The sequence below is a fragment of the Seriola aureovittata genome, chromosome 10, assembly GCF_021018895.1.
Source record: "Seriola aureovittata isolate HTS-2021-v1 ecotype China chromosome 10, ASM2101889v1, whole genome shotgun sequence".
In the NCBI taxonomy this organism is placed as follows: domain Eukaryota; kingdom Metazoa; phylum Chordata; class Actinopteri; order Carangiformes; family Carangidae; genus Seriola; species Seriola aureovittata.
In genome coordinates this window covers 16,474,253-16,493,344 of record NC_079373.1, presented here as the reverse complement: position 1 = coordinate 16,493,344, position 19,092 = coordinate 16,474,253, and the positions used below count along the sequence as shown (strand labels likewise).

At 40.8% G+C, this 19,092-nt stretch overlaps 1 protein-coding gene across 7 annotated transcripts in view; it reads left to right on the top strand.

Moving 5' to 3' along the window:
- Positions 1 to 19,092, top strand: part of LOC130176310 (membrane-associated guanylate kinase, WW and PDZ domain-containing protein 2-like) — a 77,577-nt gene that overhangs the window by 47,870 nt on the left and 10,615 nt on the right. For all 7 annotated transcript variants that reach the window (XM_056387319.1, XM_056387318.1, XM_056387321.1 and 4 more), the window contains exons 7-12: positions 5,959 to 6,016; positions 6,979 to 7,100; positions 7,728 to 7,910; positions 11,236 to 11,765; positions 12,685 to 12,850; positions 18,362 to 18,393. In XM_056387319.1, coding sequence (XP_056243294.1) covers positions 5,959 to 6,016; positions 6,979 to 7,100; positions 7,728 to 7,910; positions 11,236 to 11,765; positions 12,685 to 12,850; positions 18,362 to 18,393 — 1,091 coding nt within the window. The remainder of the gene's footprint in view (positions 1 to 5,958; positions 6,017 to 6,978; positions 7,101 to 7,727; positions 7,911 to 11,235; positions 11,766 to 12,684; positions 12,851 to 18,361; positions 18,394 to 19,092) is intronic.

Here is a 19,092-nt window from a genome sequence, read left to right as displayed (position 1 = left end):
GCAGGTACAATGTTTACCATGCTAACCATCATAGTTTAGCTTGTTACACATTGTTGTTGTTGTACATTGAAATTTTGACCTGATGATGTTAACAGATGAAAAGTCAAGGGATCATCAAAGTTGTTACAGTTTATCCTGGAGGCGACACGGATGTCTACCTTATTTCATGGCAATAATGGTCAAAACATATCACTGACAGCCAAAACTGCCTCGTTGTGGCACAAGAGAAAAAGTCAGGGGATCACCAGAGTTGGTTTTATCCTCTGGGGAAAATTAATGTCTGCCTAAAATTTCATGGCTTTCTTACCTCTGGACCAGTCCCAAGTTCACTTCTGATCTTTATAAAAAAGTATTTTAATAGAATGTCACAAACAGCTAACAACCCAGCGCCTATGATCAGCCATACCGTATATTAATGACAATATCTGCCCTGCACAGCCATATTAAAACACATAATATGTGATAAAAGACTGTTTTACTTGACTTATGCAGATCATTTCTCCCAGAGAAGTCGGAAGTCAATAAATCAGCCATGTTTGAAAGTGGCAAAAATATCCATTTACTGCCCTCCATCTCCTCCTCTGTCTGTCTTTCTTTTCTCTTTATTTTCATTTGTCTGCATTTTATCTACTGTGCAAAGTTGATTTGGGCTCCCTTTTTTTTGGCCTGCCAGTTTCTGTCTTTGGGGAAGCAGTGGTTAAAGGAAGTTAATGCTTGAGCGATCACTGGAAGAGGATTTTGAATCAAAGACTGTTAGCAGAACGTTTGTGAAGGTCTTGGATGACACATCACATCCTCTCGCAGCACCTTTGAATTGATGCCTTCCAGAAAACAGGTTTAGTTGCCAGGAAATGTTTTTCTTTTGCAATATAAAGAGCTCAGTGGCCACATGGATGACAGAAGGATATACAGTAGTTTAATCCAGCATGCTGCTCTGTATTTTACTCATCATGTTATTGTTTTCTTTTAATTATCACCTTGTAGCTCTTAGTTATATATATATAAATTATATGCTGCACTGCCTGTTTTCTGATGTTTACACTATTTGCTTGCAGTGCACCAAGTTACCGTTTACTGCCAATTTTCCATTTTTTTTGCCCACATTAATGGACAAGTAGTTTTTAAATAATTAAATATGCATAGAAGCAAGAACGTCAGATTCTGCAAGGAAAGTGAATAAAACAATAAATGTGGGGAGGGAACAGCAGGAAGGGGTGGTGCATTTTTTAACTGCCCATCTGCCTGAAGGTTTTCCCAGAGTCTCACTGCCATAGGCAGCAAGCAGACAAACACTCAGACATACTTTCATCAATGCTGGTTTTGCATCTTCCCTCTTGTTATTCCCTTTCCGTTGCTTCCATCTCATGCATGTCTGGTCTTTTTGCTCCACTTTCCTTTAGCATTTCATATCCTCATTCACTATTCCCTTTCCCCTCACTCAACCTCTCAGGCTTGCTTTGCTCCCTTGCTGCGTTTTTGGTGAATATGAGGAGATGCTATTTTGTGTTGATGTGTTTGGATGAATGTGCAACTTTTGTGTGCATTGTGTTGTATCTATATACTGAGACTGACTCCCAGGGTTCAAAGGCTTGTCAACACAGATCTGGTTCGCTTGCATTCTTTTTGTCAGGCAGGTCTTTTGTTACGTAACACAAGCCCATATCTCCTCCCTCGCTCAGAGGAGGCAAGAAAGGAGCAGGCCAAGCTTCAAATAACAGCAAGTGTTGGTTTCAGTTCTGCCTTTGCGCACGCACTCAAGCCCAACATCGGTTTCAAAGTAATCTTAGTGCTGTTGATGAAAATATGCTGCTCAGGATCATTTAGAGGCAGGAATCCTCTCTGAGGCCAATGTCACAATGTCGAAACCCGGTCTGTAAGCAACAGAGAAAGTATGAAGTAGGGAATGACACTAGACAGAGATGGGGGAAACAAGAAATATGACAAATGATGAAGTTAGATGGAGTGGCGATGATGTACGGAGGGACGCCCTATGAGAGCCTCTTCTTGAAAAGAGCAAGAAAGGACCAGATGAAGATAGAGAGAGGGTTGCGTATGAGGAGAGTTGAGGAACTTTCGGTGATGGAGTTGTGCTAAAATGTTACCTCTGAGTTACATCACTGTTATTACTCTGTCATGTCTGGACCAGGACTTTTTCTCTGCCTATATTTTTCTCTCTCTTTTAATCTCATTTTTTTGTTGTCTGTGTCTCTTTGTTTCAGTCTTGACAGCTCTTTTTTATTTTATGTCTATGCTCTCTACATCTTAGACTCAAAGCTGATACAACGTACGTTAATATGGCAGTGTAAACACAATAACACAACATTGAGTTGCAGTCAGATAATTAAAGCTGCTACAGTTGGTTGATTAGTCAATTACTCAGTCGGCTGAAACTTGATATGAAACTATTTTCATAATCGATTGATATTTTAGATAATTTATTCAAGCTGCAAGTTGGTTTGGTGATCAAGTTTCATCTAGTACCATCATCAGGTCACAATCTTAATTTTCGTTTAAAATCTAATAAATTCCCATCAGCCTCCTTTGTGTTTAGTGCTAATTCACAACTGTTAGCATACTAACACCAAGATTGTGAACATGATGAACATTATAACTGCTGTGTTAGTATTGTTTCCATCTTTTAATGTGTGAATATTTCCTCCTTTTATTAGTCTTCTATGATATTGAACGGAAAATATTTGGGGTTTGTTCTCTTGGTTGGACAAAACAAGTAATTTGAATATGTAAACTTTGGCTTTGGGAAATTGGTTTGGGCCTTTTTTATTTTTTTTTTTACTATTTTCTGACACATAATAGATCAAACAATTAATCAGTTAATTGAGAAATTTTACAGAGGAAGTGATAATTAAAATAATATGGGTTCTAGTACTATTTGAAATTTTGGAGGTTGTTTTTTGGTTTGAGTTTATTGGGTTCTTCAGTTCATGGTAGTTTCGTTTTTCTTCTGAGTCAGATGAGTTCATTGTATCTGTTCTGGGCTGCCCGTTGGTCAGAGAGACTTTGTGTGAGAGGGAAGATGAGTCATCGAATGCTGAGGAATCACAATTAGACTTTATGTCAAGAGAAAAACAAATACAGATACCCATAAACAAGCACCAGAACACCCAAGCAAGCCCCTCGGTGCTCATTCTATACACAGACACATGATGAGGTGTTTGATTTACTGTCAAAGAAGATGACACTTTCACTCATTGAGAGATGCAAACACAGTTAAGCCATCTAATATACACACGCACACACACACACACACGCACACACACACACACACACACACACACACACACACACACACACACACACACACACTGCAAATATAGACTCATATGAATGCTTAAAAACACACAGACAAATTCTCTCTCTGTATTTCAGCGGCAGGAAATAGAGACAAGACAGAGCCCTCAGCTCAGGCGAGAAAAAAAAGACTTCCACTGGTGGTTTCCATGGAAACTGTCTCCCTTTCACTTTAGGGGGAGGGCAAGCGACTAGTGGATGAGTTAGGCCGACATTTAAGGTGGCTCGTAGAAAGGGTGGGAGGGAATTTAAGGTGGTTTGAAGTGTGAATCCATCTGACTTTTCCACCTCAGGGATGCGAAGGGTCGTTTGAGGTAATGACAGTGCAGTGCAGGCGTTTTGAGGAAACGGTAAAGCACAGAAAAGATAATTGCAGCATCCACCCCTTTCACCTTGGGCTGCACAGTCAGCATGCTCAGCAGCCAGGACTTACACACACACACACACACACACACACACATTGACACACAGATTATTGATATCAAGATCACAAATCTGTTCATAATTACATTACAACATGAAGGGATGATGCCACAGTATCAGCGTCACACAGACTTAATAATTGTAAAAAATAATAGAGCTGAGGATTTATGTGTGTGTGTGCATGGGGTGTGCTTGTATGTGTCTGTCAGTGAGTAAATGAATGTGAAAAGACTTAAGAGGGCTGGGTAGATTTTTGGGCTGGGTTTTCTGTACTTTTGCCAGTACAGTAGCTTTCTTGGACAAATCGAAACATTTCAGTAATGTTTTACAGGTCTGTAATTTGAAAGCAACTTCGCAAGCTTCCTGGAAATAAGATTTCCTACTAATTATAGGTAAATTTATTCCATACCTACATTCAAATTAAATGCTAGCATAAGGTTAGTGAGTGCAAAACAACTGAATGTGCTTTGCTGAACATGCATCAATATGAAATTTGTCTCCACGACAAGACAAGGACACAATTCAACATATTTCCTATGACAAATTAATGATTAGAAAAAAAAATTACATGTGTGTAAATAGTACTTTCAAAGATGGGCCTATTTTCCCTATAATTTATACCAACTTTCACCGTTTCCAGGGCACAAAATTATTAGGAAATTATTATTGCCAGCATACATCTGAGAGATGAAATGTTATCTAGCCAAAACAACTAAATAAGATACCGCCTAAAATGATCATGTTCCTGATTTAAATCAGTAACAATCTCATTACAACAATAAGAAAACATAACCACAAATCAGACCCTGTGTTTGATGCAAACACTTGGTACTTCACAATTTTTGATACTCAGTGCTGCAACACATTTTGGTTGGTATTTAGATTGTGTTTACAGTGGCTGTGGTGTTGCCCAGTTACTGCCCTGTACAAGCTAATGTACAAAGCAGAAACATCATAACCAAACTCCCCACCAGCCACTAGCACACATCTTTCCATACAAATCCAACACCCAGCACACCCTTACACACACTCCATTCCCACTTTCTCATTTTTTATTCACCCAGAGCTTTTTTATCACCAAGGTTGTCAGCTCTTGTATTTCTTTGTATGTGTGTATTTGTGTTTTAGTAATAAGCTCAGGGTCCCTGATGACTCACTGTTAGTTTATTTGTCATCTTTTTCAATATGTATGACACTAGTATCCTACTGTTCCATCAGGTTTACTTTATTTCCTTGTGGGAAATGCCCACCTACAAACATCGTCATGACAAGACATGAGGATGAATTAATATGATCAACCTTTCAGTAACACTCACTGATTAATGTTAGATGTGTGTGTGTGTGTGTGTGTGTGTGTGTGTGTGTGTGTGTGTGTGTGTGTCTGTGTCTGTGTCTGTCTGTGTGTGTGTGTGTGTCTGTCTGTGTCTGTCTGTGTGTGTGTATGTATGTATGTGTGTGTGTGTGTGTGTGTCTGTGTGTGTGTATTTCCCTCAGTCTTATAGTTTGAGGTCAATCCCCTCGTTATTTTCCTTAGTGCTGAAGCCGAAAAACCAAAACATTCTGAATGTTGCATACACCAACAGAGAGAGCTCATTACGTGCAATGTATATTGTGTTTAAAAGTGTTCGTGTGTGTCAGTGAGAAGTTACGTGAAGAGAAATACAAGAATAGGGTATAGAGTATGGGTATTATAGCAGTGCCTTGACCCAGTTCTTTTACGACTGAGAGAGGCGAGATAAATCAGCAAAGGGACGGTGGAAGTGAGGAGGGAATAGAGAACCAGAGAGAGAGGATGAGACAATTGACATGCCATGGAAGCAATCCAAGGCAAAAATGTGTGGGTGGGTGAAATAAAAAAGAGACAAACATGAAGTAGTCTGGTGAAGGTATTTTGGCCATAAAGGATTTGTGCACACGACAAAGAGAGGAAGAGAATGAAAGGAAGAGAGGGCAGGATGTGATGTGTCTGACGATTTAAATGTTCTTTCTCTCTTGCCCAGCTTTGTATTGATGTCTCTGTTGTGATTCGTGCCTCCATGAAGAAGCCACTGCTGCAGATCGAAGTGTTGTCTGTCTATTAAAGGAGCACTTTGGGAGCGTCTAGCTGTGAGCCCTGAGATTCATGTCGTCTCCCCTCAGTGGTTCAATTTAGTGTCTACTTTCCTTCTTCTGCTCTGAGCATAAACTGACTTAATTTCACTCCTCTTGTTTTCCCCTTCCTCTCAGAGCTGCCCTATGGCTGGGAGAAGATAGATGATCCCATCTATGGCAGCTACTATGTAGAGTAAGTCTCCCTGTTGACTTGGTTAACTCCGATGCTCTGTAGTATAACAGGAAATCCATTTCCATGGTTTACAACATCTCATTATGAATTATAAATGACAAAATTCTCATTTCTTTTTTATGTCTTTCTGCTCATTTGACTAAACTTTGACAGTGAAATGCTCGTCCGCAGGGACTATCCTAAGAATGCTGCTGATGAAATCTGTTCACCTCAAAATTATGTAATGTGTTGCTGTACTGTATTTGGAAGTCCATCCAAAATAAACTCTAATTGAAGGTGAAAACTTTCAACATTTGTAGCCACAAATTACCTATAAGAATAACATTTTCACATCATTTCTATATCTTACGCCCAGGAGAAACACATATGTGTCAAATGCCAGTTAAATTTTACTTCCATTTTATCCTTGTTTTGGTTTGCCATCTGCTAAGGAAAATATCTGGGCTTAGATTTTTATAACTACTTATTGCACTCACTGCAATTTGGTGATCTTGACTGGTTGTTTTCCTCTTGGACTGAGTCATTTGATTCAGTGTCAACATAAAAAAAAATGATCAGTGGAACTTAAAGACCCTGCTTAGGTGTTTTCAGTTCTTTTAACTTACGGCTTCTGCTCTGGTGCCTATATGCTGGAAATAACATGAGGTCACTGGACTCAGTAATGACTGATGTAATGATACAAGTGTAGTTTTTCCCACCCAAACAGGTGCAAAAAACCTAACGCATGATTCATGGCAGTGTCAACCATATATGTGTGCAGGACCTTTAAATGCATCGATAATTTAACACACTGAAAGGCAGCATTGTTCTGAATGAACACTTTCACTTTTGGTTCTTAAGTACATTTTACTGTAAAATTTAGAATTCAGAACTGCATTGTTGTATTGCTATGTTTGTCTTGGGAAAAGGCTCTGAATTATCTTTTTTTTCCCATTATTTTTAATAATGCAATGTATTTTCAGTCACATAAATCGAAGGACTCAGTTTGAGAACCCAGTCCTGGAAGCTAAGAGACGCCTGGAGCAGCAGCGGCAGATGCAGAGCCAGGGACTATCTGCTCTGCCACTGCCCACTATATACAGAGGTACATATGGAATATTACAGTATGTGCAGTACTTGCTACATGCTGACATACCCGCTCAGTTGTATATGAAAATATCAGGACTGCAGAAAGAACTTGCACTGGCACAATCAACCCTGAAAACTTGTGCTGATAGATTTTAAAATTGATTTTTTATTTTCCCTGTTGCACAGATTTTGTACATTTTTTTTTACAGCGAACATTTCTCATTATTTTCCAAACGCATGTCATGGAACCGGCAGTTTCATAAGTATTTGATGGGGTAGATGCACAATGTCACAATGTACAGGGTCGAATGGAGATCCCTGGCCGTACGGGGGACAGAGAACATGCTCGCCCTCAGGCCCGTAGTGGGTTAATCCAGGCACACACATGAGGACGTCCTAGACCAGTACATCATGTACTGCTTCCTCTGAGTGAAAACTCCATATTTCCAATGAGTCATCTTATTGGGAATGAAGGAAAATGTGTCTTTATTGGTGTTTTTACATTCAGAAAAAATGTGCAATAGGTTCATTCAGCACTGAGAAGATCATTTCACGCAAAAGCAATTTGACAAACTAAATGTACAAGTTTTATAAATGTCAAGTATATGAAAATATCATACTTCAAAACCTTGTCTCCCTGCAGAGAAGCCTTTGTTTACGAGGGACCCAACCCAGCTGAAGGGCACCTTCCTGTCCACAGCCCTGCAAAAGAGCAACATGGGATTTGGCTTCACAATTATAGGAGGCGATGAGCCGGACGAGTTCCTGCAAGTGAAGAGCGTAATACCAGACGGACCGGCCGCTCAGGACGGAAAGATGGACACAGGTAATGATGTTTGCCGACTCAGAATATTGACAACTGGTAGAGAAATAAACTGAGGTTTAAACAAACTGCAAGCTGTCACTGTTGTCACTGCTGATACTGTAATACTGTGTTTATACAAATGCTTAAGCACAACCTCATTATTCTGATACCGCAACATTATGGACTTTAATTTCCTGCCAAAGCAGATCAAGTACGAAGACCTTTCGCTGGCAGAGTTTCAGTTTAATTCAAGCAGCTTTTTACCTGTCTCTTGGGTAATTTCTGTCAACATTTCTTGTACGTAAAAAGGCCAGGGGAGCACAGTAGAGTATCAGCATCCAGTAAATTTGTTGCTGCTGTGTAATTTTGGCATTGAAAGTTAGACTTGTGCCTCAGCCAACTGGTACATTTCTTAGTATAAGCTAAGCATAACTGGTGCTTTAGTGAGTTTTATAGTTTTAGCTAGCAGAGGTCACCAACAAAATCACATCCACACAATGTCTGTGTTTGCATTTTTGATATATTGTCTTCTCTGATTTTGTGATTTATCAAATAAATTTTAAAAAGTAAGTTAATGTCTCAAAAGTAAGTGGCACTTCCAAAGTGTGCCCTGGTGGCAATTTGGAGCATCATTGTTTATTGGCCATGAAGGAGATATTAAGGCCTAATCTCTAGTATGTTTTGAGCGGTGTTTCTGTGATTTACAGGTGTCACAACCTATTGCCAGTTGTAAATCATAATTTTCTTCTGCAGCTTTCACCAAATGTGGATTTTGTGGTCATAGTAACTTACAATGTTATCAATGTTATGTTTTTCCACCAAAGAAATCAGTTTTCAGCCAAATTAAATATTCCCTTAAACCTTCACCTGCCAAGGGTGGACATATGCAACATACAAAACCAAGGCACAACATTTGCTCTATAGAAAAAATAATCCTCTTTATTTAGTAAAACCCTAACTTTGGGCCTCTTTTTTTCCACCCTATTGGTCCATTTTTGTTGCCAACATTGTGTCTTTAGCTGTTTGAGTGTTGCTGTTTTTAAATCTTTCACAAATACAAGCACAGTTGTTGAAATTCCCAAGCTGTATACTAAATAAATGGTATCAATAATATGAAAAACTTCTTTTTTTTTTTAAACTTAGAGGTAGAGGTTTCAGTATCCCGAAAAATATCAATTCATCTTAAAAGGGGACATCATTGGCCGTTGGTGGCATATTTGGGATGCCCTATATTTGTGCCTGTAGCACTGTGTGTCCCAGACAAGGATTTCAGTTTCCTCTCAGCACACTCTGAGTCCTCTGTCGATGCACTACATCGTTCTGCTTTTAATGAGAATGAGAGGTTCCGATTTAATCGGCCATAATTGACACCAGCCCACACAACACCTACTTCCTTAGGAGAATCATCTCTGCTTTTACAGTGGCACTGAAGGTGCAGCATCACTACACTGGCATCAGTGGTCACAGTATCATCAAAAATCACTCATACGCAGTTACAGCAGTGCCATGAATTGCCCCATACTCGTGCTTTGATTCATTAAACCAAAGATCTGTAACATCCACACAAGCAGTAATACAGTCTCACACGGCTTACTTAGTGGTTAGAGAGACCTTGCTACATGTGGAAGGTTAACTGCCACAACCAACTTGCTTTTATTAGCAACATCCTTGAGAAAGACATCAATTCCCTGCCTGTTCATTTACTGTAAGTTGATGTGGATGAAAGCCTCAGCTATTGGGCTCATATGTGGAACCAAACACCTAGAGTGATTCATAGGTTGATTCTCAGTGTCCTATAGGTTATAAATATAGATTTTTATTCTTTTACAGAAACAAACCTGGTTGAGGTCTTATCTCAAAGAGCTGATGTTAGTAAAAGCCATAGTGGGCTCTAGTCTTATGTTCAGAGAAGGAATTACTGTATGAGGCTTCACATGTGCTCTGCTCTGAACCTGTCAGCTGGCCCCATGCCTGGCACGATTGCTGCCTAAACTGCTCATTTCAGAGCAGGGAATCCTCCTTCCTGCTCTCAGCTTCTCTCTGCTTTTATGTCTCTCCCTCTGCCTATCAGTTTCTCCTTTATCTGGAATCCATCTCTTTCTATTTTATCTCCATCTCTCTTTTTGTCTCTCTGGCTTACCCTTTATTATGCTTTCTTATCCAACCATGTCATCTGACACTTCTCCCCTGCTTGCAGCCTCACTATATTTTCATCTCCTTTCTCTTTCTACCTCTCTAGTTTTTCTCTCTTCATCCCTCCATCCTAGTCTGTCCGCCTTTTTCTCTCTCTCTCTCTCTCTCTCTCTGTTCTGATTTCTCTCTCTCTCCAACTTGCTCCTCTCCGCTCTGTGACATTGCCAGAGCTGCTCACACACATGCATGCGCACACACATTCGCACTCACACATGCACACGGTCACACAGCCACATACGGGCACTCCCTGGCTGGGATTAGCTGGCCTATTTGAGCTGTGCGGCATTGCTCTTAGGGATTGTGTACGATTGTGCATGTGACATGTAGGGGTGTGTGTTTATGTGTGTGCACATGCTCATGGGAGTGTGTGCATGTCTGCATGTGTGACAGAGAGTGCCTCCATAAGTGTGAAATAGAGGATTTGAGGCAGCTGCATTTGTCACGGGGCTGTGACTTTAAAGCTGAAATCCATAACTTTCCACACATTGAAACTACAGCTGAGATGACAGAGCATCTAGTGTCGCATTTGTGAAGTTGTTTCACCTTGTTGTTTTTGGTGTGCAGGAAAAATGTCAACCACCAACCAGGTAAACTGAACACGAATACAAAACTTAGAGAAGCGATGATATTAGACAGCAGAGTATCATGAAAATGCGATATTGTAATGTTACATGCGTGAGCCAAGACTTAGAACTGTTACTACTTGTGGCTGTAACTGTGTGCATCCATTAAAATATTTGAGATTTTCATAATTAGAGGGTCTCTGCGAATGTCGATGTGCAACAGACGTTTGTCGTATTCACAGAGACACTGACCCTGTCTCTCTGTCTCTCTCTCTCTCTCTCTCTCTCTCTCTCTCTCTCTCTCTCTCACCCTCTCACCTCTCTCACATATACACTTATACATTGCCTGCAGTGGCAGTGAACAGATATTATTTTCCTGTATGACACTTGAGAGGGACACTGCTGCAGCATCTCCTGATGACTCTGAGATTTGACATTTATGGCATAACAGGCAGTGGCAAGTTTTATTTTTGCAGCAGAGTATGTTTACACATGAACCACTGAGATCAGAAAATGTTGTATACGTAACATGTAACATAGTCAGAGTGTGACTGAAGCTGTTGTGCCCTTGCTGTCTTCTTCCTCTTCAGGTGACGTCATCGTCTACATTAATGACATCTGTGTGCTCGGCACCACACACGCCGATGTTGTCAAGCTGTTTCAGTCGGTACCGATAGGTCAGAGCGTCACCCTCGTGCTCTGTCGAGGATATCCTCTTCCTTTTGACCCTGAGGACCCCAGTGGGGCAGCGAGCAGCTCCCTGACACCCATCGGCCTGGAGCACCGCCCCCTGGTGGTGAACGGCCGCAGCAGCTACGATCCGTACCTGGAGTACCTGTCCTTGAGCTCCCAGCTCCCTCCACAGGCTCTGGCCCAGGCCGGAGCGCCTCACCCTGGGGACACACATCTAGACGGCTCATCCCTGCCACCTACCACACCTGGCTCAGCCTCGGCACTCACGCCTCATGAAGACAACGTGTCCATGGCCTCCTCGGGGACTGCAGGGGTTGCCGGGGCAACAGGACAAGGGGCAGAGCTGCTGACGGTTACTATGGTGAAAGGGGCGGAGGGATTTGGGTTCACTATTGCCGATAGTCCCACTGGTCAGCGAGTTAAACAGGTGATGCATCGTTGATCATCTCTACATCCCTTCATTCACTCAGTAGACCATGATTAGTCCAGAAATGAAAGGCTTCAGAGCTGTTTGATATTTTAATTGTATTTTACTGTCTGTGTTTCAATAGTGGATGTGTTCGTTAATGAGTGAAATCTCAGTCTCCAGCTAAACTCAGTAGTTGAGTCGAGTTTCAAATTAAACGTGAGGCAGAGTTAAAAGAGCAGGTCAAGGTAAATATCATTCAGTCAGTGCAACTTAGGAGAAAGAGACTGAGATAATAAGAACAAAGTCAGTTCAGCTTGAGTTGGATTTGCTATCTATTACCATGGTAATGAATGAATGAAGACTGTCCTAAAGAAGCTCAATCCCAACCCGTGTACTTAAAATCCAGGAAGTGAAGAATAGATAAATTAGACAAAATGGTGTGACAGATGTTATATTTATGTAGTAAAATATCTGAACTACAAAACATCTGCCTTAACAAACAATTTGTTTTATGTTCAACATTTATACAAATAAAAAAAAATCTCAAAAAATAATTGCACCTTTTCTTGGTGAATTTTCCTTCGCTTCCACAAGCAATCTGCATGGAGGTATCTTGAAATATTGGTCCTGTAAACCATTAAACAGGCAAAAATTCTTGAATTCATTTTGGAAACAGTTGAAATAATTCAAAATATGATTTTAGGGACCAACAATAGATAGCTGGTTTGGATAGAGATTTTTTGTAGACTTATCAGGAAAATGATGAATTGTGGTCCCTCAATACAAAAATAAACTTTGGAGGTTTCACTCTAACAGTTTTTATTAATTACGGTAGATAATAGAAGTCTTCTGATAATGATATTGGAAGGTGCCACAAAATCAAATAGTAGTAGGTCAAATTGACTGACGAAGGACGTGTATTGTTGCTATGGTGCAGGTGCTGGAGCCGGGCTCACAGGGAGCGTCGGGGCTGATAGAGGGAGACCTGATCCTGGAGGTGAACCAGCAGCCAGTGGCTGCAGCCGGACATGGACGAGTGGTGGAGATGCTTAAAGAGTGTCCTGTGGGAGCAGAGGCAACACTCCTCATACAGAGGGGAACAGGTGAGAGAGAGAGAAACTGTTTCCTTGTTTCTGTCTGTCTGTCTCTCTGTCTGTCTGTCTGTCTGTCTGCTTAGTACTTCTAATACAGTCACACTCTTTCTGTCGTTCATTCATAAGGGCAACAACTAAGCCTGTAAATGGGGCCTAATAAAACTAGTGCCAAATAAACCAGTTTTATAGTACAGTACATAGTAACTGAAAATTGATAGCTATACTTGATTGATGGAGAAAGCATGCTTTATTTTGTAATGACAATGACAACATTTGTTTTGGGGGGTATAAATGTGATTTACTTTCTCAAGATAGTCATAGTGTTTACCACCTGCTGATGCCCCTTGATCTATTTATGTCATTAGCTGTGACCCAGCTGACTATAAACTGACTTCTGATTGAAATGCACAAATATCATGTTACTGTGCATCTTCAGCCCCAGCTGCAAATTCACAAGAGATGAGTCAAGTAGAGTTGACAGTGAGAGCTGAGAGAGCAAATGAGTTTTTGATTATGATCATTTTGAGACCGGTTGTATTTTTGAAAACTTTCAAATGATTTTATTCAAGTCTGTAGATGAGATTTTATTTTTGGAATATTATTAAATAGTTTAGAGGATGAAAGAATAATTTTGCCTGGTGTAAAACTGGACAAATTATCATATTATTTTTTGACACACAGTAACAATGGTATTTTCCTAAAAAGAGTAATAATTCAGGATTATTTCACAGACCAATAATTAATATGTGCTGGTTAAGAAAAAAAATGAAACTTTAATGTTCACCTCTGGGAAATTAGATCATTCCACGATTTAACAGTCACAGTCACATTATTAGACATAGAAAATAGAAAACATGAAATGATGAAGAAATTATGAAATGAACAATATGTATAGTTTAGTGTATTTCATATGTGCTGACTCATTATTACAGATGAGAAAAGAAAGTAATCAGATGCCGTCCAAAGTGTTGTGTGTGTCACACCATGAGCTCTCAGTGTTTTTCCAAATGCGGCTTTATCACCAACACGTCATCAATGTTTTCCACTGAACTAGACTGGAGCAACACAGGGGGGTTTAATACAGGGAAGTGTTTTAAGATACAGCAACTCAAAAGCTGTTCAAACGTAACATGCAGTGGAGATGAGAAGCAGAGTTAATCTCACTGTTAGGTGTAGTGCAGCTCTGTGGGTTGAGATGGCACCGACACTGCTGGGGGGGAGGGTGCAGCTTCATTCTCACTGGAGCCACTCATGTTCAAAATAAATGCAGTTATTTTACCGTAATGTGTTTTCTGACAGAAATGACTGTGGAGAGTGTCATCTAGCTGGCAAACAAGCTGAACTGGTTGGCATGATGTTGTTTGGCTACCTGTACTGTCTAACGACTCCACACTCTGAAATGATGATGTTTGGATTATACAAACAGCATTTTTACTGTTTTCAGTACATGAATCTTCAACTTTGATGAGAATCTGGGTTACGACAGTTGAGTATAAACCAAAAAGTTCCCTTTGTGTTATCTTGCAATTTTGAAATTACTGACTATATCTAGATTTACTGATACAATCGGATTTGTTTCTGTATGTGACAGACTACCCACCACCCTGTCTGAGTCTGTGTGTTTGTCTTGGTCTTTCTCACAGTGGCACAATGTTTCCTTCCACACCCACTTGAATTTTAAGGAAACATTTAGAAATATTCTTGATAGATTTCATTGTTAGCTGTCTGTGTATTTAGACACACAATTCAGGGCTAGTGTTGTTCCACAATACTTGCCACATGTCACATCTCTGTAACAAGCTCTGCATTGTAATGAGCTGCACCACACCACCTTTAGTGTTCTGCACACGTTCAGCATTTTACCTTCCCTCTTGAAGTGAAAGGAGGAGACGACCACATCCTCTCAGTCTGAGAAAAATAAATCAAAATGGAGTAATAAAGTAGCCCAAAAGAGAAATGAGAGAAAATTTCACAGTGGGGAAGTTTGAAGTGCAGAGTTCTTGTAATATTGCCAGAACGACATGGAGTGTGGCCATTTTCCCTCTTTTCCTATTTCCTGCAAGATTGGCCACCTGTGAGGAAATTAAATTGCACAGTGAAAGCTTTATTTGTTTGACATGTGCTCTTGCACTCATTCTCTAAAAAGTGCTCTGGTCACAGGGTCAAAATTAGACTTGATAATTACCTGGGGCTACCTATACTGCTGAGCCCATGGCCATCTGACAAACACACACACACTCAACCCTGCAATGATTTACCGTACAGCACCACCTGGATGAAAGTTCAGAGAGTCAAAGACTTCCTATCCTTTGGCCATTTAAAAATACAATGTTCACAAGTTCACTGTTTGCTTTTGATGTGCCACCCAGCAGCTGTGTAGTTCACATTTTCATGCTCATTTTGTCGTCAAGTCTGTAGTTTTTCTAGAGATGAATTGCCATGAGTGAAGAGTTAATTTGCATTGTTTCTGAGATGATAACAGAACAATGAAGACGAATTATAGATACGCTCTCTTTTTCATGGGTTATATTTAATCAGGGACGAAGGCAATCAGTCTCATATGCATCTCAGGTTTAATTAATTGAAGTGTGACAGGAATTATTATCGCAGAACTGAAAAGCAATCAAAGACATTAGCTCTTAGTGGTCCTGATACATCAGACTATCTGATGTAAGTGTTGCTGGGTGGTTTGCTGATTTTATGTCAGTGCTCTTGTCCAAAGCCCATTATTGACAAATATTGGAGATGTATTGACAAACTGTTGCCTAATCTAAGTGAATTGATTGTGTTCTCTATGGTGTTCAGTGAACTATAATCAGTTTTTTGACTAATAAAGTCTACTGTGTCTGTGATGAGCACAGATGATTTCAGTGTTTGCAGCGGGAATAGAAAAAAACTGTGTGTGTGTGTTCAAGCACATGCGCGCGCACGTCAGCATGCATGCAGCTGAGATCAAATGTTGTGATGCTGAGCAGCAGAGCATCTTATGACCAAGCAGAGCCAACATGTGCCACCTGGTGGTTAACCTTTGTAAAGACACACTCAGGTTTCCCTGTTAGATACGCCATTTAAAAAGGCTGCTGAAATTCAATACACAAATGAGATTGCCTCACACACATTAATGCATTACCACATGTACATACACAGATCTGTATTCAAATTCACACACATACACACGGCTTGGAATGGATATCCCTCTAAATGCTGAGCTGAATGTGACAAATTACCTCCCTTCCCCCAAAGATGTCATCTCCTTCAAACTCGCCCGTTTCTGTCAAACAACTCAAGACAACGGCCCCACAGGGACTATCAGCCTGACACACCAGGAGCCTCTCTGGCTCTCTCTGTGCCTCTCTCCTCTCTGTGGGGTGAAAAAAGGGACAAGGTCCTTTGTCGTGACTCAGATGTGCAAAATGTCAGGAATGTTTAAGCGTGTTTGTGTTTGTAGATGTAGCATTTTTTTGCAGAGCACAGAAATCCCACATCCAGTGGAATTCAGGTTGCACATGATTTCAGACGTATGACTGAGAGCATCAGTGCTTTGTGTAACACAGACAGGGTGTTAGACTGTGTGTGTGTGTGTGTGTGTGTGTGTGTGTGTGTGTGTGTGTGTGTGTGTGTGTGTGTGTGTGTGTGTGTGTGTGTGTGTGTGTGTGTGTGTGTGTGTGTGTGTGTGTCTGACTACTCCGCTGTAGCGTGGGCACTCTGCCAGAGTTCCACTGAGCTCTGGTCGTGTTCACAGCTCCATCCCGACATCCCAGTTTGAAGCGGAGCCAACCACAGGCTAGAGACATTTTGCAGCACCAATGAGGATGCAGATCATGGCTGTGAAGAACAGGGTGTCAGACTGCACAAGCCAATCAGACTGATCTGAAGGCCTTCCAGAGCTCAGCAGGCTAGTCTGTGAGGCCAGACTGCCTGACCACTGACTCGTGAGAGAAGCCACATGAAGCCTCTCTACCAGTCATTCATTTGTAATTCATCAGCATGCATATGAGTGTGCCACACATCCGGCATATATGCCGATGAACTGTATTAGCATTTAAATTAAGCTTAAATGCATCTGTGAGGATGCCGCCCCTCTTTAATATGAGTGGACAATTGTAGCTTGTACTCATTTCCTTCAGTGGGTCATTAAGGAAAGTTTCATGAGAATGAGTTATTAGAATTCCTTAAAGGCATCCCTGAAGACCTGTGTTCCCTGCAGAATGTGGTTATTAGTCCCAACCTCCCACAGAGCCCTCCCTCTGCTGCTGCCACTGTGCTGAATCATTTCAGCACCACGGATAGCTCTCCTCAAACCTGTGTTCATGCATTCATGGACGGGAAGGTTTTTATTTGTCTGCGTTCCTCATCTTCTTGCGTCTTCCTCCATGCTCACAGCAGGGATGGAGGACATTTAGTTAAAAATGAAAAGGACTTTCAAGTAGCAAAAATGCTTTAATTGAGCAAATGGAGAAGGGCGGGGAAAAATTTTGGAAAAATAAAAGATAAAAATGTAAGGAAAGGCGAAAATTAATTTCAATTTTCAATTTGTCTTCACACAGAGTGGCAGTGATCTATTGTATTTTATTTTCCTCAATTCCCCCCCCACTCGCTGATTTTGATGGAAAGTTCTGCCATTCTGCTCCGTTGCTAAGTGCTCTGGCTTTCATCTCACACATCTAAAAAGCAGGCGGATGTAGTTGGAGAGTAATTCCATAAATATATTCCATCTAGTGCTCTCTGACATTTTTGAGAAAATCTCATAAACTGAATAAATATTAAATATATCAGGATTCTCTAAAGAATTTTTTACAAGTACCCACATCTGTTAAAGGATTCATCAGCGATGCTGCAGGAGTCTTTCGTGCTTGATGAGTGTTCATGTGTTTCTATCCACATGTGTAAAGATGGAGACTGAATGTTTACATGAAGCAGCCATTGCATCTCCCCCCCCAACCATGCTAACTTGTATGTATTTGGGTCTCTGCAGCATAAATGTAGTGTATGTCTTTGATTCAGCGGAGTCACTGGGGAGCTGTGTTGATGAGATTGTTGTTGCAATGTAGAGTGCTCCCTGCTTCCTACATGCAGATAAAATATGACTTGCAGAGAAAACTATCTGTGTGTGTGTGTGTGTGTGTGTGTGTGTGTGTGTGTGTGTGTGTGTGTGTGTGTGTGTGTGTGTGTGTGTTTGGAGGAGGGGGTCTCTGTTTTTGCCCGCAGCTAATGATGTAATTATGTTGAAAACAAACGCAACAACCAAACCCGTTTAGGAAGAGTTACACAAACAAAGTCAAAACAGGGGAATATGAAATCAGCAAACTGAGAATGAGAAATTTTTCACACATTAAGGGAAGATGATTTTAACACTTGCTTCCGATATGTCATTTGTAGAAACCTTTGCACACTATGTAGGTTCCATCATAGTTGTTTTTGCTGTGTAGTTGTAATTGTACTTTTTACTGTTTGATAAAGATCTGACAGATTGTCTGAGCCTGCTCTCTGCCAACTGTGCTTTCTCTCTTTCTTCCTCAGGCCACATCTCTCCGTGGAAGGCCTCCAAACAGGTACAATGATTGAGCCAAATGTCTTTCTGCTTGTGTGTGTGCGTGTGTGAGGGAGAGACAGAGAAAATGTACATCTGTGGACAGGATTTGTTTGTCGAAGCAGAGAGGGCGAGACAGCAGCAGTTCGGATTGGTGTTTGTCACTGAGGCTGTGATGCCTCAGAAGTGCCTGGCTTTTTCTTTATTGTGACATGAACCAGCCTGTCCTGACCTGCTTATTGGTTTGATCACATTGGATCTCACACCTTGCCAGCTGGGGAAAAGCTCTTCAGATTTATACTTAAACTGCACCTGTTACTCCTCATACAATCACCACTCATTCATGATATGATAAATTGTTTTTCTTTTTTGCATTGCATTACTAAATCACAACATTTAACTACATATAACTCGCACACTTGTCATGATAATACAAGTTTTATCTCTCCCCACCCACAAAATCACTAAATCATGTGCACAGCTGCTTTATACTGTATGAAAAGGTTTCTTTCAGTTCATTAAATCCCTGCAGCCGTCTGAAGGCAGGAGGACACGTGTTGATAAATCTGCAGCATCTGATTTGAGAAGTGCCGAGTCAGAGCACAGTGGCATTACAGGCAGCTGTCCATTGTGTTTACCTTAATTAAATCACATGCAAATTACACCAGGCTGCTAAAATGTAACCCCAAACAATACTACACACACCAGACTGGTTCGCTGT